This window comes from Acipenser ruthenus, chromosome 42 (genome assembly GCF_902713425.1).
Source record: "Acipenser ruthenus chromosome 42, fAciRut3.2 maternal haplotype, whole genome shotgun sequence".
Lineage (NCBI taxonomy): Eukaryota > Metazoa > Chordata > Actinopteri > Acipenseriformes > Acipenseridae > Acipenser > Acipenser ruthenus.
Genome location: NC_081230.1, coordinates 8,154,230 through 8,180,530, shown reverse-complemented (window position 1 = coordinate 8,180,530; position 26,301 = coordinate 8,154,230). Strand labels below are relative to the sequence as shown.

At 41.0% G+C, this 26,301-nt stretch overlaps 1 protein-coding gene across 2 annotated transcripts; it reads left to right on the top strand.

Moving 5' to 3' along the window:
- Nucleotides 1-367: 367 nt before the first annotated feature.
- Nucleotides 368-23,770, top strand: LOC117400885 (carboxy-terminal domain RNA polymerase II polypeptide A small phosphatase 2). 2 transcript variants are annotated; one of them, XM_034001232.3, is made up of 8 exons: nt 368-854; nt 13,047-13,195; nt 13,922-13,960; nt 14,945-15,046; nt 15,140-15,196; nt 16,431-16,523; nt 17,037-17,222; nt 18,418-23,770. In XM_034001232.3, the coding sequence occupies exons 1-8, from the start codon at nt 794-796 to the stop codon at nt 18,541-18,543; spliced, it is 813 nt and encodes a 270-aa protein (XP_033857123.1). In that variant the 5' UTR covers nt 368-793; the 3' UTR covers nt 18,544-23,770. The 2 variants fall into 2 exon arrangements, with proteins under 2 accessions (XP_033857123.1, XP_033857124.1); XM_034001233.3 differs by lacking the exon at nt 13,922-13,960 and having other exon boundaries at nt 398-854.
- The last annotated feature ends 2,531 nt before the right edge of the window (nt 23,771-26,301 follow it).

The window sequence follows — 26,301 nt, the reverse complement described above, 5'->3', positions numbered from 1 at the left end:
ATTTCAATGTGTCTGTGTTCATTGGCGCTGCCGACCTCCGTGACGTTTGGAATGGGGTAGGTCTTAATGGAATAAAAGATTACTACAATACCTGTTTATTTATTTATTTCGGGGTGGGTCTGTCTCTGACTGTCAATTACACAAATCCCCGACTGAACCCCAGTAATGTCTCCGGGTATTTTCACTGGAATGCGTTTTGCCAGACCCAGCATAATAACGGAGAAAAACGCCCCCCTATACTCCCACTTCCCAGCGAACCAATCACAGCCGCCGAGCAGTTTCAAGGCACCCGCAGAGTGTCCGAAACTGGAAAACAAAGCCCGGAATTTGAAGAAACCTTCAATTTTCTTTCATTTAGACGCCTTAGACTTTCATGCCGTGTTGGAAAAACGTTGCCCGGCGAGTTATTTTTCAAATTTGTGTCCGGGAAGTAGCGGGTCGAGAGGGTTGTTTATCTGTAGTAAGGGGATTTTGAAACCGCCCCCCGTGCCCCATTTCCTTGGCTGTTTGCAGCTTTTCGTTGGATTCTCCATGTTGGAGCAATAGCGAGGTCTTTGCAAGGACCCGGGACTGGTCCTTTTCTTTTTTTTTTTTTTCTTTTTTTTTCTCCTTAAATAAATAATATCAAAAAAGGGAAATAAAAAAAAAGCGAACTGGAAAAAAAAATAAAAGGAATAAAAAGAAAAACTGGAACTGGACGCAATTAAGAAGTATAAAACACACTTACCTGTTTAAAAAGAAGAAAATAATAATAATAATAATATACGGCGTTGGTGGGCTGTGCATTAGTTAGATGGAAAGGTCTGTAATATGTCAAGTGCAGAAGGAAGACACGGTTCTGCCATCTAAACAAGGTACGGCGCCTTATCTCCTTCTTAAAAATTAAAAGTTTCAAACTTTGTGGGTATGGCAGGACTCTGCCTCTCCCACCTTCCAGTTCTTTTTTCCCCTCTGTTTTTAAAAAAAACAACAAAGTGGTCTGCCGTTTACTGTCAAGTGCTTTGAATACAGTTTTGATATTAATGTTTTCATCCATCCTAAGAGTTTAATATCTGTATTATAAATGTGTTTAGGCGGATGTCTCATGCAAATGTTGTTTTGTTTCTTTTTTTGGGGGGTGGGCGTAATTCTAACAGGGACGGCGCAAAATTATTAACCGTTTTTTTTAAAAAAAAAATACATTCGGGGCGTATAGTGTGTGTAGAATTTATTAAGCTGGGGTATTTCAGTCGCACATACCTCGGCACGTCTAATTATTTACATGTATTTTACATACGATGCGCGTTTTGTTTACACACTTGTTTTCCGCTGGTTATCATTTACAGTAAAAACGTAATGGTGGAATCAGTTTAAGCAACATCATCACAACTTCCATCCTGTATTTTTAAATCTTAAGACGGTTACCTAATTATTTGTTTCCATGTATTTTTTTTTTGTAGGCAGATTCTAGTTTTTAATATGCCTGTCTGTCTTATTCGCATTGTTGCTCGGATTCAGATTAGCTGAAGCGCACCGTGACTGGTTATCCGCTTGGATTAAATCGTTCTGCTTTATATCTGAAAATATTGCATTGTGTAAATGTGTGTTCATAGTTAACACACTGGAAGGCAGCTGGACCATCCGCAAATATCACAAGTTTATCGCAGAAAATATTTGCATTTATTTTACCAGTTTACAAAAATTGACTTCTAGTACAGATGTGCTTAATCTATTGGCTAGCGTTGAACATATGCGCTTTTTGTATGCCCGCGTATTAATACATTATCGTCTCATTTTCCCGTTGACATGTCGTATAAGCTAGAACAGACAACTCTCAAGTCCGTTCTATTAAATTTGCATGTTTTTTTTTTTTTTCTCAGAAGAGCAAGACGATATAAAAGAAAGCCTACTATATCGCTACTGTGCTCCACTATCGTCTCAGTAATGGGACAAAATGTCCGTAACCACCATGTGGCCATCTTCAAACGAGCTGACTGTGTTACACATCTGTCGTTCGGGGTGCAAATAGACAACAAACGGCACTGTGATGTAAAATTGATACAAATGGTCTTTCCAACAAGAAAGAAATGCTACATGTGAATACAACCAAATACAGTAACCTCTGTAGACTAGAGTTCAATTGATTGTGCATCGTGTTTACAGCAGATTTCTATCAGGAAATCCTGTGAACGGTTTATTTTGAACGTACACAAACACCACTACAGTGTACAAAATGTATTCTGCGTGGAATGTGGGTACAGTTTCACACTTAATCCACGTCAAATTATTATTATTATTTGTATTAGTACATATAATCGTGTATTTTTTATTTTTTTATTTCCTCCAAATCTATTTATGTATCTATGACACAAAGTGCCATACCGTCCTGTATGACTCGGTTCTTTTCGTTTTTAAAAATAGACGTGAGTCATATATAATACATTTAAGTTAGCAGTGTAAACAAACTGCCTAATTAGTTCACTGATTGGAGAGTCCTGTTAGGACGGGCTCAGCCTTTCGGTGGTTTTGCTGAGTGTAGTTTACACCCTCCAAAAACGAGTGTCTCTTTAATATTTGTGTGTGTGTGTGTAATTAATACAGCAATATATTGCTTTTATTCCTTGACATGCACGGGGAGGCTTATACGCCCCCCCTTATTATTTTATTTGAATATTATTATTCCTTATTTTGTTATTCTCGATATTCAGCACGAGGGAAGGTTTAATAACTGTGTTCAGAAACCAAGGCATTCAAAATCCGATTCTTCATTTTCTTAAAGTAGTGTATCCCGTTTTGCTATTTATGTTGTAAACAGACAGGTTATAATAAATAACTAACAAAAAAAAACATATTAGACGGGATTATTAATAATTATTGTACATTAGCATTTTATTTTTGCACTGAAGAAAAATGCTTGGACACCGTGCATCAGCAAATAACCACATTTACACGTATTATTATGATTATTATGATAATAATAATAATAATAATAATAATAATAATAATAATAATAATAATAATAATAATGACCGAGACTTCGACTCAACACACCGAGGGTTTAATTAACAGCAGGGCGTGTCTGCACTGCTCCAGAGCGGACATGAACTTCACTTTACCGACAAACTGGGATCGCTTTATTTTTTCCCTTTCTCGCACAGCTAATCCTTTATACGAGTGGGGGTGGGGTTGAAAACACATACACCTTTCTTTAGAGTAAACAAATCAATAAATACCTTTAAAAAATGCGGAGATCGTTTATTGGAAAAGGTGCGTTTTGTTGACGCGCAGGGAATACCGGAGACTTGAATGCGCACAACGCGGGTACGACAACGACCGTGTTACAATATGAACCCGTTAAACCGCTGGTCTTTTTAATCGGGCATCAAATCGACCATACCAGCGGAATGCGACAAAACAAATCCAAAAATGTTTTTCTAGTGATCGGGCGACAAACGTATAGGTAGTTTTCTAATTAACTGGTAGCTAGCAATTGACGTTCTTTTATGAAAGATGATTTTGTATTATTATTATTATTATTATTATTATTATTATTATTATTATTATTAATAGTGATTAATGTGTAATAATGTGATATCTTGTAACAATTGTCAGTCGCCCTGGATAAGGGCGTCAGCTAAGAAATAAATAATAATAATAATTAAGCGATTACAACAGGGTTCCCAAATGATCACATTTCTCTATCATGATCCGCAAAACTGTGTTGCTTTTCTTACGGTAGCATATGTTTGTTTAAGAATCTATAAAATCAGCGCAACTGTACCAGATAGCATCTGTCTAACGGGAGCAGCCAGCATTCAGGCAGACAGCAAGTGTGCTGAGATGAGTGAACTCTGAGCAGTGCTTTGACTGGGGATCGGTGAATAAAACCTACTGCAGAAGGGAGTCGAAATGAAGGTGTAATAATTGGGAAATAAATAAATAAAATGGCCCCCCTATACCTCTCCATAAACGAATACCGTCGTGTTTTATAAACCTCAGGTTTTATTATAATATATTTTTTGATGGTCATTTATAAATAATAATAATAATAATAATAATAATAATAATAATAATAATAATATTTAGTCATTTAGCAGATGCTTTTATCCAAAGCGACTTACAGAGACTAGGGTTTGAACTGTGCATCACAACTGCTGCTGCAGAGTCACTTACAATAGGACCTCAATTTTATTTTTTCTCCAAATGCAAGCAAGTACTTTAATTCTAGCTCAATGTGTGGTTAGCTTGACTAGATATGTTGCAGTGTGGGTCTGTACTACCTTCCTGGGTGAGCCTCTGTATTTACCATGAGAGGAAGCCTGTGCTGTGAAGCCTGGCCCTGAGTGACACGCTGAGCCTGCGAAGGGCTGAGCACTCGGCTTCACGCTAACGCAGCACCAAACGTATTGAGCCAGACCCACAAGGAAGAAACGCACCAATCCAGGGACCAATTCAAACCGAAACTCTACATCGTTGACCGTCGGAGAATGTACTAAACTGAACTGCAGCAGTGTAGAGAATGCAGGGATGGAAATAGAGTCCTGCTGCATCGCAGTTTCCCCCCATTCCAGGTTTTAAAATGAGCCTGATTAGCCCTGGTGTATAGGTAACAAGCCCAGGTGTGTCTAAACCTCATTGTAAAACCAGGGATGGATCAAAGTGCTGTGCAGTGGGAGTCTTATTTCCATCCCTGTAATAATTTGGAATGGATTCAGTGATTCAGTCATATGTATTTTAAATGTGATGTTTATGTTGATGTGGTTTGTGTTGAATTGAAGTATATTTTGCTGTGCAGTGTTTACATGCCATTCCAAGGGTCTGATGTCAAACTAACGGCAAGCCTAAGGTTTTGTGTGATGGGCTCCTGCGTAATCAAACCCTGCTGGATTTTTTTTACAGAACCAGGGAATCTCCCTGGACTGTATCAACCAGGGTAATTCCGCAGGGCTGTGAAACGCTCTGAAATCCAGCTGCAGGGAGTGGCGTAGTCAAATCAGCTACAGTAGTTTCTTCACGTTTGTGATTGTCCTAATACACAAACATCAAAAAGTCTTGGGCTTTCCAGCGGCTTGATATTGAGGACTCCTCCAATGTCGCATACTGTACGCTGGCTTTTTTTTTACCCAAAGGCTCACAGTACATCACATTACTCTTTAGAAGAGTGACAAGCGTCTCAAATATCAGCATACACTATCCATATCGGGGATGGAAACAAGGCTCCTGTTGCAAAGCAGTTTCACCCGTTCCAGGTTTTACTATGAGCTCGATTAGCCCCAACGTAACAAGCTTGTGTCTTTATTAAACTCCTAATAGCACCAGGAATGGATCACACTGCTATGCAATGGGAGTCTTCTTGCCATCCCTGTATATTGATAAACATTGAGGTAGATAGAGACTTGCAGTAGCTCCTCCTTCGTTAATGTGAACCCCAGTAATGCAACATATCAGTCAACACAATTATCAGCATTTTTTCTCCCAGTAAAAAGTAGAATTGTTAAATAGCACGCTAATTTATTATCATCCCAACCCACAAATCGTAACACATCCAAGATTTAAATAATAAAACGTCGGTGGTCCTTGCTTTGTTGGTTTCGATGCTGTGGTAAGTATTTCTCAGCAGGTTTGTCTCTTGATAAGGCACGATGTTTAATCGATAATGATACTGGCCGACTCCTTTAATCTGGATAGCAGTGATCCGGATTTCGTAATCCTAATTATCTGTAATCTGGATAAATGTAATCCAGCAGTGACATAATCTGAAAAACCTGATCAAAGCGATCCAGGTAAAAGTAACCAGCGTGACAAAGTCCGGATCACTGTTATCCAGATTAAAAGTTTTTTAAATACATCACAATTTCAAAAATCTAGACAAATCTGGTCTGGACAAATCAAGAATGTTCTATTCGTGGGCCCAGAAGTCGTGGTTATCCTAACCCGTGCAATCAGTTTTGCAGTATAATCAATGCAGTTTCAGATTGGCTGGCCCTCTTCCTTATTGCTGGGTGTGCAGTGTGATCTCAGGTGGGTCTTGTGTGTTTAAAACAGCAGTTACCGATTTTCCAGTACTTCTCACTGCTTTATTTGTACAGTGGTGGTAGATATTGCATCACCTTTATGGTCCGCATGCAGGAGAGCGAGATCATAATTTTCACGCAGAATCATTTATTACAAAATTACAAATCCTAAATTCTTACCATTGAAACTCAGACTTCAGAATATGCTGGACTCTCGCTAATCCTGACCATTTGAAATCCTACCCTGGTCAGATTAACCCTTGAAGTGCCATTGTTCTCATTTGAGGACAGACTGCTTTGTAATTTTTTGAAGCATTTTCATCTGCTTGTTTTCTCTTTAACTGTATTGTTATGATAATTTTGTTAATCGCCAAAGTTAATTCTAAACACAGTGTATGAAATGACATAAATACAGCTTGTGTTCTGATTTTTTTTCAAAGAATTTTATTTGGTACTAAAATGGATTTAATGATTTGAGTACGGATCATAATTTCTACCCTACTAAATATCTCCATTTGTTTATTTAAAAAAAAAGTCTGTTTTGCTTGTACAGCTGCTATCGGCCTGCGTTTCATTATGATAATGTGGTTTGGATTATAGGTCAGTTTGGATTAGCGAGAGTCTGCTGTCTTTTGTGAGGAAACTGGTTTTTGGTTATTATTGGACTGATTGACAAACAGGTCATTCTGTGACCCTGAAGAGAGAATTGCAGGGAGTAGCCCTAAAACAATCATTAACCATTTTTTAATTACCTTTAATGAGGCAATTCTGATCCTGTTTTTAGGACCCTCTTCATATTTACAATGTACAAAGTTTCCATTCTTAGTCCTTACTTTATTACCAGCGAGGGAAGCATACGAAGGTGTTCAGATGGCGTTGCGTTCCAAGTAGCCCAGATGAAAATTTTACAAGATTCAACGTGTTGTATTCATATCCCTGATAATAGCGATGCTGTAGAGACATTTTGGGGATGGAAATAAGACTCCCATTGCATTGCAGTTTGATCCGTTCCTGGTTTTACTGTGAGTCTAATAAGACCCGCATAAGAGCAATCATAATCTAAGTGTATTCTGGGGTGCCTGTCCACTTATCCAGTTCTGATGACACTTGGTAAGGACATTCTATAGTTCTGGAGAGTTTCAGAGCGGGGATGTGTGGAGGTGCCTTGCTGTGTGTTACTGACGCACCTGTTTGCAGAGAGACTGTCTTGATCACTCATAGACCTGGTGCCCTCTGGCTCGTTCTTTTTAACAATGAAAGTAAAAAATGGCTGTGTCCGGGCTCGTGTGCATTGGTTGTTGAGGCAGGGTGTACTGACCCCAGCAAGACTGATTCCAGATACAGACAAGCCCTTTATGTTTTCAGAACAAGTTTCTGGAAGAGCTTGAAGGAGTTTAAGACAGATGAATAAATCCAGACAGACTGGGTGGGGCATTTAACCCCAGACTTTGAGCTGTTTTTTCAGCAACGGCTGCCAACGCCAGTGCAGCATTCAGTGTGGTTGTTTGTGACGGTTGCTATTGTAGAAAAAAAAACATTAGTTGAGGGTAAAATGCACTTACACATGTGAGATGGATTAATCATCAAAAAAAATGATGTCCAATTTGGGGTTTTCATCTTGGAATATTCGTTCGAAATTTGATTCTTTCATTTTATAACGCATGTATGAAATTTGCTGCAAATGTATATTGCAGCTTATTACACTAAAGAAATCTCCTGGTGTGTTAAAAAAAAGATAAATAAAACAAACAATTTGTGACAGTTTAATCAAAATAGAGGAACCAAGCATTCGAATGTGTATTGGTTTGTTTTGAATGCTTTTTCATTGCACGGTGTCTTGTGTTGGTTCTCTTGCATTCGAATACATATATGAACACATTTTAGATGTTTTATTTAACATCATGTAATAAAAAAAAAATACTACAAATTATATCGCAATGTCAACAGGAAGTCAGTGGTACAGTATTTCGAGATGTCGCATTTTTCAATTTGTTCAGTGTATGGGAAAACTACAAAGCGGTATGTAATTCAATATGTTAACGTAACATTATTCAGCACGTTTAATTCGACTTTTTGAAGCAAAATTAGTTAATTCTATAGGGTGATGCAAAACTTTGGACCATAGCTGTAGGCTAAAAATAAATTAGGGCTCCAATATACAATCTGTCTGGCTAGACTGTGTAAAGCCTCAATTCTTGATAATACCATATTATCATGCAATCCACTTTCATTGGTAACAAAACCTCCATCCATCTCTGACTGTTTTGAAACAGGCACGCCCCCCCAATGCAGTGTTCTGTACCCCTCGCGTGTGGGTCGAGTTGTGTTTACCAGCCTCCAGTGATGGCACAGGACTTGCCTGTGCTTCGTGTGAAGCACCAGCTGCAGCATCCACTCGTAAACAGCAGTTCAGATTGATGCGCCTGTATCCTTGACAACTGAGGGGGAGTGCTGATAATCAAACAGCTGCTTGGATAAGAGTCAGGGATTAAACTTGAAGACTGTGTGTGTGTTTGTACAGTGAGCGAATGTGATTTCACTGGAAGAAACAAAAAAAAAAAAGCCAGTGCCGATCAGTCTTTCATGTGACAGGGATACAGCGAAGGGGCCTCTTAGTGGAGAGTGGGTGGGGCCTCTTTACTTTTTGCTGCAGCTTGAGAACATTCACTCGGGAAACACTTGGTAAGGTCACTCCTTCGCACACGTTCTTTAAAGACTCTTTGCCCAAATTGTATTGCATTTGTTTTTGTAATAAATGGCTTTCCTTGCTGCCTCTTCTGCCCTGTCTGTGTGACTTTTGTAAAGCAGAGATATCCTGTTTGATTTCACAGCGGTGTGTTGAAAGCACCCTCTCTCTCTCTCTCTCTCTCTCTCTCTCTCTCTCTCTCTCTGTGGCTCTCACTGACACCTTGTGCACTGGAATGCAGACCCAAAAGCAAATTCAAGGCATTCCAAGTTGTAGAGATGCACCAATTATTCATCGGCTTGGCTTTTTTTTTTGCGAGACTCTCCAATTGATTTATATACATTTTTTTTTTTTTACATTTCTAGCACAGGCATGTTTTCAATTGCATTAGAAGATTGTCATTAAGTCTACATTTTGTGCTTCTCGCGTCTTTTTAAATAATTTTTTCTCGTTGCATGTATTAGATTACAGCGTAGAATTATTTGCACATTTCTGTTATATTTGACGGCTTTGTGATGTCAACACTATTATTTTCTTTACTGCTTGCTTTTCAATGTTAAAGTGTTCTCAATACTTAGTACTGTAGGTGTGCATTCTTGGAATAGAGCAAGTCTCTTTTTTTTAATATAGCAAGTTCAACACATGGCAGAGAAAGTGTGTTGATTAAGCAGATGAATCTGGAGAATTACGTGCTCCACATCTGCTTTAAGCAACAGTACGCCCGGTCATTCTGTCGCTGGATTTATATCATTGCAGTGTCTGATGTTCTGTTAGGGAATTGGTTGCTGATTGCTCCTCTATCCAGATGCATACGTTAACAGCATCAGTCATGTGCACCCACTTCCAGCCAATCCTATTGGTGCTTTCTTCACAGCACACATGTGTATAGACAATAGCACTGGCTACAGTCAGACTGGGTGCTGGCAGGAAGCGAGACAGGCAGGCACCATTTAACTTCCCCTTTCCAAGTCTAAAAAAAACAGACCAAAGCCGTCACGCAGCCCCCTCCTCTGCAGCCAGGACACTTCAGATAGACCAGCGTTCTCAGTAGCCCTGCTTGACTTCCATTTCTTGCTTGTTAAACTAAAGTCTTGATCGTCCTTGCCTGTTTCGCAGACCTCCAGTAGGGAGACAGTGTTTCGTCTTGCACATTTTGTCTCTGAATGTATGAGTGTATAGTGTGCCTGTGAGCTACTGTAATATAATCTGTTGCTGGGGGAGCTTTTCCAATCTGCTGTTCTGCGCTCTGCTTTTGTGCTGTTCACAGAAACGTGTGAACAGAACTCTTTGAGGCACACAGTTTCGGATGGCTGTGCTTCCACAGTGGCCCTTGATTAGCTTGTCCCAGTGAGATGGGGCTGTGCAGTTCCCTCCCGCTCCTGGCTGTGTGGAGTGTAAACAGCCCAGCACTGGAATGTTGTTCTGACTGAGCTGGGGCCCTGGCAGGGGGGTTCTGGAGGGAAGCCAGCTTGGGTCTTTTTTCAACTCCTTATGATTATTTAGGTTGAAAGAAGCTCCAAAATTCAGAAAGAAATTGCCATTTTTGGTGGTTAAAGAAAGGGGCTTGTTACCAGGAGGTTCCTGGTTCAATCCCAGCTCTGCCATTGACTCGCTGTGTGTACGACCGTGAGCAAGTCACTTAACCTCCTTGTGCTCCGTCCTTCGGATGAGACAAACAGAGGTCCTATTGTAAGTGACTCTGCAGCAGCAGTTGTGATGCAGATGCACCCTCTAATCTCCCCCTAATATATCTTCTAATTTGAAGGAAGTTATGGGTAGTAATTTTGATTTTACTTTGCTAATTTTAATATTATTACTACCACTAATGTTACTGTTTATTTTGATGTAGTAATTCTGCCTGAACAATTCACATATCACCTTCAGTCACTGTGTACACAATTGTGCCATGTTAAGTCTCCTATCTGTGTGTTTTTTTAATACTCAGAAGGGTATTGCTTCCTATTCTAGATTTTTTTTTTTTTTTTATGAAGTAGATCACTAGGAAATAATCTTCAGATAAGCTGTTGCTGTTTCCCTGTTGATGTGTGTGTTAAAACTCCGTTAAACCTGGTGGCAACAACTTCTCAACAGATTTTAACTTCCCAAAGAGATCAACTAAGGGCTGGTTCACTCCGACCATGCAGCAGACGTTGCCGTTTTTTATCAGCCCCTGTGTGATTTCAGGTTCACACTTTCCTTGTAAAGGTTTTAGTTGTTCTTCCTGGGAAATGAAGTTAAGGCTCTGGGCCTCTCATTCTAAAGTGTTTCATTTAGATCTGTGAGTTTTTTCTTCCCACTGTGTCCTTAGCAGAGTTCAGTGAAAGTCAATGTAAACAAGTTGTGCAATGGTGGCTGAATGGATGTTTCCCATTTCCTGCCCCTCGCCTCTCAGTTAGCTGCAGCTGAACTCTGGCTACACAGGAGAGGAGTTATATAAGTTAGTTTACAGCAAGAAAAAAACAAACGTTTCTGTTATCAACCCCAATCCCCCTTTCTAAAGGGGTTACAACTAAGTTAACTCCATAAATCGTTGTAGTGCCGAGATGGAAATAAGACTCCCATTGCATAGCGGTTTGATCCATTCCTGGTTTTACTATGAGTTTAATCAGACCTGAGCTTGTTACCTGTACACTGTGGTTAATCAAGCTCGTAGTAAAATCTGGAATGGGTGAAACTGCTACGCAAAAAGGAGTCTGTGTCCATCCACGCAGTTTTTATTCAAAATACATACAGGGTGATGATTAACCAGCACAGTGTTCTGCGTACATTTAAAAAAAATAATAAAACAGTTGGGGTTCGCCCTAGTCTCTGAGACAGAAAAGGAGGCTGATAGCCATGAAATTGCCCTAATTGTGTGGTTTGGGGACCTCATTTTAGGACCCAGCCTGACTGCCTGTCTCAAATGAAGTTGTACAAAGAAAGTTCAATTTTAGACAATGCTTTGAATGTAACTAGGGCCAAAAATACTGTAGTAAATCACACAGACCTTTCGGAGTACCTGTTTTGAGCCTCTCTTTTACTGAAGTAATTAGCATAAAGTTTCAGAGGCTCCTTATTGGAGAATTGTGCTGATTGACACCCACCTCGCCTGCTTTTATTGTTAAGCCCCGCCCACTCAGTCACACGCGCTGTTTCTGATACGAAACCAAGACTGACATTGAAAGTCTTGCACAGCAAGCGCGAATTGGGTATTGAGGCAAAAAGTGAGCATGTGGATTTCTGTTTCAGAATGTTATAAAGGAATGTATCGAACCATGCAAGAAAATAAATAACACACATCCAGTCTACTTACTGTAGTGCTGGGACACGCATTCCAATATTATGACAAAAAAATAAATAAATAACGATATCATGCGGGAGGTCTGGGATAAAAAAATAAAAAATAAAAAAAAACACATTCTGCTATACAAATAAGTTGCACCTGACTATTATTGTTATTATTTTAGTACTTTAATACAATATTACAGATTGTTATTTCCTGCTGATTAAAGATGAAATAATATTAGTTTGAATTACATGCGAGTGTTCTGTGCCGCTTACTCTTGACAGTGTTGTGTTGACTGCAAGGTGCAGCTGGGTAGATCTTCTTTCATCTTGTGTGTTGCACGGCTGTGTGTTTGACTTACAGCCCCCTCTTGTGGCCCAAAACAGACACTGCATCTCATGCAATGTTATGTAATATCGATTTCTTTTCAAGGAATAGGATTCATGTTATATAACTAAAACAAACGTTGCATAACATTTTCTAGTGAATACACTCTGCTATAATAGAAAGAGCAATTTAAGCATGACCTGGCAGTAATACGATGTTTTGGGCGCTTTCTGTTTCACTATAACATAAAGATTGGCTTCGGTAATCTAGTTTTCACTTTCAGATATAGGATGTTTTTTTTAGGACATTTTGATTGTGTGCATGTGCAGTATTGTCACACATGTATGGCTATATCTAGAGAAGCACTGGTTTGCGATGAAACTTGGTAAGGACATTCTTCAGCACATGTTATGGAGAGTTTCAACATCTGTGTGTATAACACTATTACTCAGGTGATCAGGAGTGAGGTGAACTTCAGCACCGATCTCTCCAGGTAAAAAAATATCAGCTTTTTTCATTAGTTATGACTAATTTTGCATTCACGAAATACGTTTGATTGCTGGGTCCCTACCACGTTAAGCTTTCATTCAATACAATAAAATGCATTTAGCCAAAGTCTTGGAAAAGAAACGTCTTTCTCGGACCCCGTAGAGTTCACATGAACAGTTTCTCATTCAAACAAAATGTGATCAACGGGAATAGCCCTGCCTTGCTTGTTCCTGCATCAAAGAAGCCTTTACTTCGACTTGAATGAAATCTTTCTTTCCTTCCGCAGGCCTGGTTAAGAAATCCTCCCCCACCAAGCCTCGAAGCCGCAATATCTTCAAAGCTCTGTTCTGTTGCCTCCGAGCACAGAATGCACCGCAGCCTCCCCCTTGCCAGGACCACTTGCTGCAGACCGAGGAGAACGGCTCGGTTGCTAAGGTAACGGCAGCTCCGGTCGTCGTGACTACAGTTGTTTACACTGGGGCAGGTGGCAGGGTGGCGCTTGTAAGATGTGATGGGAGACCATTGTAGTTTGTTCAGTGTCTGCTGGTCAGAAAGGAGTTCTTATTTTATATTTTTTTTAGGGGTTAGGAATGTTTTAATTCAGGGTTTCACAGTTGCTCACAAGGCCTGGGGTTCTGGTATAAATGAGCGATCGCTACGCAACTACTGCGCAGGGACCAAAGAGCTCAGTTGAAATAAGGAACTGTGTAAAAATAGCCGATTATTGACATTACCGCTGTGCCATAAACAGGGCAATTAATTCAACAAGAAACCAGGGGAGGGTCTTGTATTGTCAGATGACACTAGAGATTAAGAACCTGCGAAACCACACACTTGACTCTCCCGCGACAGTTCATTTAGCAGGGATTGAAAACAAGACTCCCGTTCCATAGCAGTTTCCCCCATTCCAGTTTTTAATACACGCTGCTTGATTAAGCATAGGGTATAGGTAACAAGCTCAGGTGTAACTCCTAGTAAAATCAGGAATGGATCAAACTGCTATGCAGTGGGAATCCCCTGATCTATAAATCCTTCTTCGCCCTCTGCAATAGTTTGGTGACCAAACACCGGCCCGGGCTGGAAGCGGGTAATGTGTAAATCTTCACAGAGTCGCTGAGCGAAATTGAAACGATGTTAACTGTTGTTTGTATCTTTGTTTAGTCTGATCTGCTTCAAACACTACGTTACCAGTATTATCAAGTACGTACCGGATGATTTTTACTAAACCCAGTTCAGAGTGTCAGAGTGGGCAACCTCCGTGAAACAAAATTACAAAGAGTTTCAGGGTTCGTTTTCCTATAGCAGTAAACGTCTTCTATACAGACAGTGTGGGATGTGTCGCTTGGAGAAAAGCTTTGTTAAACCAATCAAATCAGATGGTGCTGGTTTTCATTTGACTGGAATTGTTCAAATTGCTAGGCGTGTGACATTCTGACACTCTGTGCGAATGACTGACTGATCCTAATCCCTGCAGTTACTAACACTCCTGTGATGCAAGCCAGGCGCTAGGCATTTCACAGAGAGACCGGCATGATTTGAAATGTTTGATATTAAGACAGTGGAAGTGACCGTTCTTACCAAAGCCTGCAGTGACTGCTTCGAACAAATAAATAACCTTTAGTGTGAAGACCAGCATTGAGAGGGTACTTGAACTGTAGCAGAGACTGGAGCATCACTGAAGTGTAAGATAAACAGTTGGTCTAATGTATGCCACAGTGTTATTATACCAGCAGAAATCCCCCCTCCATCCAGTCTGCATTTTGCATCGTAACATTATTTAATATCAACAAAAATGCTTTTGTAGCAACTGTGCATGACTTCCAAAAAACTCACCGACTTGCTGCATCAGAGATGCAGTTCACGGCTGGAAAGCGCTATTCCGAATACAGCTCCGGGTCTTCCCTATTGAAGCCCCTCCCACCTGGAAGCGGTATTCCGAGTATTGCCTGGAGCCTGCGGGATAGCACAGCTGGAATTCCTTCAGCGTGTTCCGAATGCAGGAGGAAAACTCTTTATTCCAAACTCTAAATGGTTTGAATGCAGGTTATTTGTTAAAGTTTGATAAGAACCTGCGCAGCAAAAAGATCCACAAGGGGTTGATTTGATCCGCTTGTACCCTGATAAGCCACAGCTGGGTGGATGCTGAGCTGGTGTTCTTGTTCACTGCCTCTTTCTCTCTCTCAGATCCCAGGTACATGCCTCCTGCCCGAGGTGACCCTGCAGGACCAGGGCAAGGTGTGCGTGGTGATCGACCTGGACGAGACACTGGTGCACAGCTCCTTCAAGGTACAGACATCTCTGCCATCTGCTGCTACCCATTCCCAGCGTGTCACTCCAAAACCACAGTCCTGATCCAATGCTGCTTATCTTTTCTTTCAGCCAATCAGCAATGCGGACTTCATAGTGCCTGTGGAGATCGAGGGGACGACACATCAGGTAGGTGAAGCCTGGCTCAGTCCTGGGAAGATGAGAACAACACAGCTGTGGCCTAAACGTTCTGCATCACACTATAGAATTAACAAACGCTGCTTCGTAAAGACGAATGAAACCTGCTGAATAATGTTTCGTTCACATGTTGAATTGCACACCGCTTTGTAGTTTTTCCCCATATACTTAACGGAAAACCGACAATTTAAAAACGTGACATTTCGAATTCTGTTACGGCTTCCGATATCGTTTTGCAGTTTCTTTGATTACGCGATGTTAAATAAAAGATCTGAATTATGTTCATATTTTTTTTTCTTTTTTAATTGTCTCAATCCTAAAATTCTAGGTGATGCAAAACATTTGACCAGAGCTGTAGGCTGTAGGCTGTAGTTTTCAGAACTTCTTTTAATATTGCTCAGTTTGGCACAGTGTTTGAAGTTTGATTTTATGAGGTTATACTGCCTCCAGTAGAGCTCCTCAGTCATCTGTGATATCTTGTGTTATCAAACCCAAGCTCTTATTAAAATGTCACACATCCGATCCCATTGTACTTATCAATGATACGCTATTTTATAAATTGTGTATGATTAGTGACAAACAATCAACACTGAAAATATTGATATCAAGAGGTGACTCAAGCTGATGGACCTTGGTTAGGATTACTGGTCTGCTGTTGTGAGTGACGATGTCTTTTCTAGCTCAATATCACATTATACGCAAGTTCTTTATGCTTCTCTGTTGCTGTTGGCAAATCATTTGCCATGCTTACCAACCGTTCCAGCGCTTCTGAAAAGACTCCTCCTGGCTGATTGTGGGGGAGCGAGGCCTCCTGGAGGATTCTCCTGGAGCTGGGAGTTGGATGCTGCCTGGTTCAAGTAATCCAGGATAGGCTGTATCCCGGCCACGCGGCCTATACTTGATTACTTGTTTCAGGAAGTGTCCGGGGTCATCGGAGAGAGAAGAGATCCTGGAATCACAAGCAGATCTGCAGACCACTCCCCCGAGTTTGAATATGCATAGTCTCACGCAGTTCATATAATTCAGTCATTTTGTAATACATTGACACAAACAGGTTTAGCTCATAGATTAGTGGTCCAGTGTTGAGTTATTTTTTTACTGACACTGTGTAGTAAAAGTGTCCACACATGAGTGTGTGATTTATTATTTCTCAAAGCAGTAAGGATCGGGGAGGTTAAGCTCATGTTTTTAATATCTGTGCCTGCCTGATTGCTCTGTTTTTCAGGTATACGTGTTGAAGAGACCTCATGTGGACGAGTTTCTAAGGAGAATGGGAGAGTTATTTGAATGTGTTTTATTCACTGCCAGCTTAGCAAAGGTAACGCTCCCACAACGATACCCGCGTCCCTTCCCATTTCAGGCTGCGGATTAAAGAGGGGGTTCACAGAACCAGAGACCCCATCTACCCGAGGCAAACGTGTTCGATACGACTAGCAAAATCCAACAACGTTTCACTGTGGCACCGTGTGCGTGCAATAGCTGTACGACAAAAAATGTTTGAAGGTGTCAGAACGTTTTTGATGTTTTTGACGTTTTTGACGTTGTGGAGAACAGGATAACAGTTATTTACCAGCCACCTGCTAAACCCCAGAATAATTTGTTTGAATGAGGTTCAGATCATTTGAATACGCAGCTGTCTGTTTTCCAGAGCTGCAGCTGTCCCGGTGTTGTTAAAGCCTGCCCCCTTCTGGTTGTACGTGTAACTCACTCCCCTCGGTTTCCCCATTCTGTTGTCGTTAAAGCGTGCTGCCACTATCTGTAACTCTCCAATGTAGAAGCCTGCCCCCTGCTGGCCCTAGTTGTAACGTGCTCCCCTCCCTCTCCCCCTCAGTACGCGGACCCGGTGACTGACCTCCTGGATAAGCACGGCGTGTTCCGGGTGCGACTCTTCAGGGAATCCTGTGTCTTCCACCAGGGCTGCTACGTGAAGGACCTGAGCAGGCTGGGCCGGGACCTGGGCAGGACTCTCATCCTGGACAACTCGCCCGCCTCCTACATCTTCCACCCCGAGAACGCCGTGAGTGCAGCCAGGGGGCGCTGTGCACTGTGGGGGAAACACATTGAAGCTGAGGAGCAAATTATACACTGGAGTAAATCTAAATAATATAGACGGGGTGCGGGCTGCTGTGTGTAATCCCTGTTCAGGAGCCCTGGTGGCGCTGTGTGGTATGGGAAAACACATTCCAAGTCTGAATAGAATAGAGTGTTACTGGGTAGACTATAGCTGGCTGCTAAGTCTTTGGACACTAACTTACTTGTCCATTATAGATAGTGATCTCCTCTTCACATAAATGCAAATGATTTCAATGAGCTAGTCTGCAGTGAGGGAAAGTAATTGCATTTTTTTAAGTAACTGGGTACTCCTGTGGGAAAAATCTGTCTCTCACTTTAGTCTTGCTCTCTCTCTCTCTCTCTCTCGCTCTCGCTCTCGCTCTCTCTCCTCTTTCACACTCTTTCTCTTGCTCGCTCACCCTCCCTCCTTCCCTCTCTCTCCCTCTCTCTCTTGCCCTCTCCCTCTTTCTCGTCTCTCTTGCTCGCTCGCTCACCCTCCCTCCCTCTCCCTCTCTCTCGCTCTCTCGTCTCTCTTGCTCGCTCGCTCACCCTCCCTCCCTCTCTCTCCCTCTCCCTCTCTCTACCCCTCTCTCCCTCTCCCTCTTTCTCGTCTCTTGCTCGCTCACCCTCCCTCCCTCTCTCCCTCTCCCTCCCTCCCTCCCTCTCTCTCCCTCTCCCTCTCTCTACCCCTCCCTCCCTCTCCCTCTTTCTCGTCTCTTGCTCACTCACCCTCCCTCCCTCTCTCTCTCCCTCTCCCTCTCTCTACCCCTCTCTCCCTCTCCCTCTTTCTCGTCTCTTGCTCGCTCACCCTCCCTCCCTCTCTCCCTCTCCCTCCCTCCCTCCCTCTCTCTCCCTCTCCCTCTCTCTACCCCTCTCTCCCTCTCCCTCTTTCTCGTCTCTTGCTCGCTCACCCTCCCTCCCTCTCTCCCTCTCCCTCTCTCTACCCCTCTCTCCCTCTCCCTCTTTCTCGTCTCTTGCTCGCTCACCCTCCCTCCCTCTCTCTCCCTCTCCCTCTCTCTACCCCTCTCTCCCTCTCCCTCTTTCTCGTCTCTTGCTCGCTCACCCTCCCTCCCTCTCTCCCTCTCCCTCTCTCTACCCCTCTCTCCCTCTCCCTCTTTCTCATCTCTCTTGCTCTCTCTCCTTCTCCCTCTCTCTCTCAGGTCCCGGTGGTCTCCTGGTTTGATGACCTGGAGGATGTTGAGCTGCTGAACTTGATCCCTGTCTTCGAGGAGTTGAGCCAGGCAGAGAACGTTTACACCGGGCTGGCCCACCTGAGGACTCCATGACATTAAAAAAAAAAAAAAACACCTTAAGAAAATACATCAACAGCACAAGAAACCCCCCCACTGTGCCTTTTAATATTTCCAAAAGAGACAGCGCTCCGAGGGAGCCCTCCTGGTGAAACCTCTTTCTCTACTGCTACTTAGTATTTCTTTAAAAAAAATATTATTCTTCATTATTTTGTATTGTTCTTGTGGGTGTTGTTTTATTGACCGGGGTTTTGTGTGGAAAGTTTAAGAGCAATATGAGGAAACACAGCCATATTAAAAAAAAAAAAAAAAAAAAAAGTTTCAAACTTTCAGCCAAACATGAACCTCTTCCGAGTAATCTAGAAGTATTGTGAATACATCACAGTGCAATTGAAAAGCTACAGCTAACAGCCTGTCTCTTGACATGTTGTTTAAGCAGACACGTTTGGGATTGCAGGCTCACTGGCAGAAATTGATCAATAAAAGAAATGCTCTAAAAAGCGTTTGGTGCCAGATGCTGGAGACAGCTGACAGTTTAACCTTTTGAGCTGTGAGACAATTAACTCTGCTATCAGGAACATATCGACACAGACCCTCTGTGCAATGGCTGCAGATTGGATCACTAGACCGCAGGGAGGTAGGTTCCAGTTTGATACTGGAAGGAGATTTGCAGACCGTGGCTTATGGTGCCGATGGAAATGTGCTGTTAGTTTCTTATTGGAAACAATATCTAGGCTACTATAATTAGGTGTGGGTGGATAATGTGAGTGCAGTGTTATATTGTGGTGAAGACAGACCACTCCTTAGGTGGTGAGGGAGCAGATTAGTCTCCAAGCTTCAAGCCTGCTCTGGACTGAAGGGAGCACCCTTTCTCTTAGGGGAGGGAGGGAGCAGTTCAGTCTCCATGCCTCAAGCCTGCCCTGGACTGGAGGGAGCACCCTTTCTCTTAGGGGAGGGAGGGAACAGTTATATAGAATAGATATATTTTTTCTGACTTCCTTACTGGATTGTTCCTTTCTAGATACAGTTCTAAATTTCTATTGGGACCAAAACTGTAGTTCGGAAAATTAGCAGTGCTGTAAAGAGATGAACGGTCTCAGACAGGTTGCTGGATGTTAGTGATCTGAGTATTTTAAAGTAGTTAAGAAGTGAGAACGTCAAGTAGTTTGATCTCGACGGACAAGCCAACTGGCCCGGTGCTGAGCCTGTGTTTTCTGATGCTGACCTTGCGCGATGTATATTTGTTTGCCTTAAGTGTTGAGTGCCAGTGAAGTTTACCTGTGGGGCACACGTAGTTTTAAAAGGGAACGGAATGATAGTAGGCGGGATAAAAGGCTGTGAATGCCTGTGATGGTTTAGACTTGAAAATGAGATGCTTGCTCAGAGGCTCTGCAGAATCGCTTCTTAAAGGAAGCTGAAGTCTTCACACTTGATGGCAGTGGTGGGGTGCACGTAACTGTGGTGTGCCGTGTGTATTCATGAGCATGATCAACTGAACCAGGCATCTGGAAACACATCAGATGGGTTGCTGCACAAACCTTTGATTGGCTGAAAGGACTATTGAAATCCAAAATGCAGAGGAGAGGTTCATACCTGCTATAGTAGGAAAGTGTGGCACCATTATTTCTGATACAAACAGTATAAAAACACAAACACAACACTTTTTTTTCCCCCTAGATATTCCTTTGGCCACCTGAAACAGCTTCCTTAGAAATCCTGAAACACTTTTTTTCTTAGTAGTTTTGTATCGTTTTTAAAATGTAGTTTCATTTGTTTCTTTTACTTGTGCGGCCTTTAAGCCAAAAATATCAAATGCTGCACAATTATCTGTCTCTGCTCGAGAGAAGCCGAGGACTGAAATGCAGGCAGGGGGTGTTCAGGTCGGTTTTGAAATTCTCTCCCCTCTCTTTCTTTCTCTGATCATCACTAATGCCATTTTCCGTCACCTTTTTATGACCTTAAAATTTACCAAATTAAAAAAAAAAAAGTCTTAAAGTGATGTTATGGGGGAGAGATACCTCCTTTTTTTGTTTTTTGTTTGCTGTCAACTCTCTGAATGGTGCCTTAACAGAATGGGTTGATGATGGTTTGTTTACAGAGCTTGTGAAACTAGCGCCATTGTGGCTCTAACATGGAGTCAGCTCTATAGTAAAACCATAGAGCCGCTGGAGCCACAATGGCAGACACCGGGGTGCAGTTTATATTACTACTAACTACTCTGTTAAGTTTATAATGCTGGGCTATTTGCATAGATCGCTATCTCATATCTTGGGTGTAAAGTCTTAAATAGCTTAATAGAAAGAGTCAAAATTGACACTATTTTTTATATCTATGAATCCTAAGAAAAGACGGTTTTGTGGTGGTCTTTTTATATATATATAATTATCTGTTACATCTTTGATTCTGACAAAGCAGTTTGTAGATGGGTTTCTGGTTTTACATTATGTCTATGCTGAAAATGCAGTGTAAATTAGCAGCGAGACAGCAGTGGCGTTGATGCATTGTGGACTGGACAGCGGTCTTCTAAGCCAAGGTAGTGTTGTGTGGTGCAATATACACGTCAGAGTTTGCACGCCATGTTAATGAGACCGGGGAGAGAAATTAGCAGGAAGCCTGACACCTAGTGGTGAGTTTTAGAATGGTCATTTGTCCTCGGTGTATCTGACAGTATTTACTAAACTTTAACTCAATTTTTTTAAAGTAAACGATATATAAAATGTTTTAAACCGTTTTCTAAACTTTTTCTTGAGTACATTTTAAATTGTATTTATAGTTATCCTTCTAAATTGTGTGTTAATGATGTTATAATTAACTGCAAACCAATGGGAATTTTAAAAAAGGCTATGTATTTCTGCAAGGGATTTCTACATTATAAATATATTTTTTTAACTCTCGAGTTAAAGCTTATTGCCTCCATACCTTTTTTTGTCCACTAGAAACACTCAGCGATGTCTTCAGCAAAGCTAACGTGGCAGTCTTGTAAGTGTATTTAAATCCCTTGAATTTGAGCAGTAAGGTTGCTGAGTCTGCCATGAACTGATCACAAGCGTTCGAGTCATTTTCACAAATTCCTGGCGCTTTTGTATTTAAATAGTGCCGAATGGAATTATCCCCCTGGTTGCTGGGCCACTGCTAATGTTGAAGCCGGACCTTTGCATCTCTGACTCTTTCACAGGGACACTTTTGTATCTTTTTATAAAACTACAAGAAAAAAAAACAGTTTGCAATATCATCTTTCTACTGTATTAAAATCAAAGTAAAATCAAACAGTGCCGAAATCTTGTGAAATCAATCAATATTTAAGTCTTGTTAAATAAAAAAAATACTCCACAGTATTTACTGTGCCATCTGAAGCATAGTTGTCACGCTTTCCACATGTTGGTGCAAAATATAAATCTAGGAGAAATATGCACCTATCATTTTAAAACAAACCTGAAACACTGATACTGTGTTAATAAAAAAAAAATAATAAAAAAAGATTCTGTACTGCTTCACAATACAGGGTAATTGTAGAAAGACTTTTGGCATGTTATGGACAAGCTAAAATACAGTGTTAAAAAAATAATTTAATAATTCTGCAGTTTTTTTTTTAAGCTCTCCACATTGGTGGGCCATTTTAGGCAATAACATTTCTAACAGTCTTCCGCTGCACAACAGCGCACTCTATGGCTCCCAGCGGTATTGCTAGAATGATGTTTATCCATTACTGCATCCTCCTGTTTGTTTTTATCGAATGGTTTTATATTGCCACCCTGTGCAGGCACCTACAAGTGGAATAACTTGACTTCAGTGCTTAAGAGCGGGTATCCATTCTCAGTCGTGTGATGCTACAACTGTAAAGATTTATATAGAACAAGAAGTGGTCTGAATCAAGCCAAGGTGGTGGGCCAATGGATTGGTTTCCATTTAGTTTTGTGATTATTTTTTCTAAGATTTATGCTGTACTTCAAAACCCAACAGTGTAAAATGGTGCTGAGACTTGATCCATAAGATGCCTTAAGGAAACGGATCAGGCTCTTGTGTAGCGGCGATAATCTCTTGTAAGAAATTCGAATGTTGACTGTTGACTTGCAGACCAATGTCCATCCAACCAGACAGTCCGTTCTTTTCTTTATATCTCAGGAGCTGTCGGTGGGAACCCAGTGCTGGGTTGCGTCATTCTCGCAATTCAAGGCTGTTCACAAACCCCTCATTTGAAATGCTTGGGTTATTTATTTCTCGTTTGGTAACTTTATTACATGCTTTTTTTTCCTTTCTAAAAAAAACAAAACAAGAAGCGAATGACGTTTTGAAAGGAAAGCTTTGAGAATCCAGACCCACTGTGGGTTAACAGGTTAAAACACCTGAAAATTAGCAGAGTCTAACAGCCCAGACAGCTGGACAGCCACTAAAATATACAAAATAAAAATGTCAATATATTGTTAGTTCAGGCTTTTGCCACATACAATTTTATTTAAAGATCCCTTGTTACATTTTTTTTTATTATTTCTGTTGAAATTCCTCACAGCTTCCAAACGTTTTAAATGCGTTTGACGTGCGACAAAGAACGAGGAAAACCTTTTCACTGTTTTTTTGGAAGAGTTTGTTTAAAGAACATACGAATCCTGGACGGCTGAGTGCTGGACTTCATAGAAAGGGGGTTATAATCTTGCAGTGGCTTCCTTTCTCACACAATAATGTTATTATTATTTCATTATTTGGCAGATGCCTTTATCCGAGGCAACTTCCAGGTGTTACAGGGTTACAATGCAGGCTTAATATTGAAATACAGTGTAGTTTACTGCAAATAATACTACTACTAAAGTACAATATGAACTAGAATGCAACAAGTTAGGGTTAACTTGTACAGATAGCCCAGGCACAGGTCCCCAGCAATCAGTCAAGCTTTATGTTTCAAATTATTTTTTTTAGCAGTGTTTTAAAAGTATTTAAACAGCGTGAAGATGCAATGTTCCTTTAATTGAATAGTTTAAAACAAATGGATTGAACGCTTTCTATTGACAAATATACAGTTTGCTTTGTCATTTTAAACTACCCTGCTTCTTAATGTTTTATTTGACTAAATTATGCATTCCTTAAGAGATCCAGGGGCCAAATCTTGTTATTTTAAATGTATTATCAGATTGATTTTTTTTTTTCTAACCAGGTTCAGTATTGCCAAAACCAAAAGCATGTCTATATAAAAAGGGATCTTTAATCTTTTAATTAGGTTTTCTACGGCTGTATCATAAAAAACTTTCTTTAAAATAAAACACAAAAAGAACTCTCTTGGTTGGATTTATTTATTTATTTTTTACTCTTTTTTATTATTTTGAAGGGGGGGGGGGAACGTTTTCAAAAACTTGAAATATCAATGCCTGAAATTTCTGTTTTGTATTTTTTGGAACTTTTTTTGTATAAATAAGTAATAATAAATGCAACAAAACAAATGTTAAAAACTGCGTTTCTTGTTTAAGTGTGTGTGCGCTCTGTGCAACAGTGCCCCCTTGTGGACCTGGAGATATAGCACGCTAAAGGTTAGCCTATTCCTTCACATACACCGTTGGCTAGCATTGATATAGAAACCCGGTAAGTATATCATTTGCAGTATCGTCTCCGTTGTACAGTACAGTGATATTTTTTAAAATATACCCTCTTGTTTTAAAGTAATCCTCGTTGATATTTAGTTTAATATTTAAACAAATCGATGGAACACTAACTTTTGTTGCCTAGTGAAACTTTTAAACTGCGGTCTCATTTCTTTATCAATCCGCCCTCCAGAGCTGCAGCTGTGGCGTGTCCCTGTGAATTGAAATGCTGTCTCGTGTTATTTAATGTTTTCCTGAAGGACTGAAGCCCTGGACAGGATGAGAAGCGTCCGTACTGAGCAGGTAATGCAGGAATCGTTCTCGCTGCTGGCTATTGGCTACGCTGGTGGTTCTAGAATCCTGTTGTCTGCTTTACTTCGTTTTAGATACACAAGGTGCTTTTTTATTTTCGATTTTATTTTACAGTCGTGTGCAAATTTATTACAACACCTCAAAATGTGTCGTGTATATCCTTTTATATACCTACCTGCATGAAAACCTCACGGGGTGAGAATTTCAAAAAACTTCAAAAAAGTGAAGTGCGTTTTACCATTTGTAGTTGTGTTTATTTTCTCTTTCTCTTGTAAATTAATTTCATGTGTGGCCTATTAAAGTCACCAATTCAAATGGACAATCACTAATTTGCTTATTTTGACAATTCTACAAGATTTTCAGTTCCAGTGGTTTGATTTTCATCTGCACAACGAATCAGAACTATAGAAGCAATGGGGTGCTCTGATACAGAAGCAATGGGGTGCTCTGATACAGAAGCAATGGGGTGTTCTGATACAGAAGCAATGGGGTGTTCTGATACAGAAGCAATGGGGTGTTCTAATACAGAAGCAATGGGGTGTTCTGATACAGAAACAATGGGGTGCTCTGATACAAAAGCAATGGGGTGTTCTGATACAGAAGCAATGGGGTGTTCTGATACAGAAGCAATGGGGTGTTCTGATACAGAAGCAATGGGGTGCTCTGATACAGAAGCAATGGGGTGCTCTGATACAGAAGCAATGGGGTGCTCTGATACAGAAGCAATGGGGTGCTCTGATATATTTGCACGCTATTGTGCATACAATTTCCTGGACATTTTATTGGGGTTTGTTTGTTTTTTAAAGGGTGGGCAAATTGCTGCTACTAAATCATTTCCCAGTTTTGTGGGTTAAAGACCGGATGTAGTGTAAAAAAATAAAATGGAAAGAGAATGTTTCTGAAATTGTGACTGGTGTAGATAAACCAGAGACTAGAACGAGAGAGGGCATAAATGAAAGGGGAGTACAAGTTTAGAGCATGTTTGCACTCGGTTAGAAACACATGGAATAGCCTACCAGGTGAAGAGTCTGAAACACTAGAAACATTCAGAACAATCCGGTCCTGTCCTGTTTAAATAGATCCAAATGTGCATTAAGAAGGGATGAGCCTTGATGGGGCCAATCAGCCTCTTCTCGTTTTCAAACTCTTCTAATACTGAGGGGCTGATGGAACTGACCGCTTCTATTGAGAGTGAATGAGAGACTGCTTCTATTGAGAGAGTGAATGAGAGACCTCTTGAAGCCGGTGCTGTTAACTTGTGTCAGTACTGCAGCACATCAAACAGACAACCTTGCACTGAATCACATTCATTATTCACGTTAATCGCATGGGAAACGATGTATTTCTGGAAGCAAATCTATTGTTTTGAGTAAAAAAAAAAAATCTATTTATGAACCTAGAGCTTTTGTAAAATAAATGACCTTCGCAGCTGTGTGGCGTAGCAGCAATCGGATCAGAACCAGCACGAAACAGCACTAATGTTACATCCATCTGAACTAAAGCTGGGTCAGTACCATCATGTATCACCCTGCGTTTGCTCTTCCCAGCCAGAACACCCACGAAAATGCATTGCATCAGACATCACCCCTTGACATGGTAGGGTGATCCCTATGCTGCTCATTTCCCTTACAAAAGTTTCCCATAGTGAAAGCACAGCAAAGTGTAATGAAGCCCAGTGAAAACATAGCAAACCAGGGTAAACTATGGTAATTGCATAGTATAACTATGGGAAAACTGCAAAAATACTGTGGTAAAAGTTTATAAGACATTTCAACACAGGGTTAATCCCCACAGTTAATGACGCCTGTGGCTATTTTGGTTTCCATGGATTATTTCCTCAGCAGGTACAGCCCAGAAGCTCAAGCATGTCCTAATATGGCTGGGAGAATGAAACACAGCAGGCATTTGCATTGAG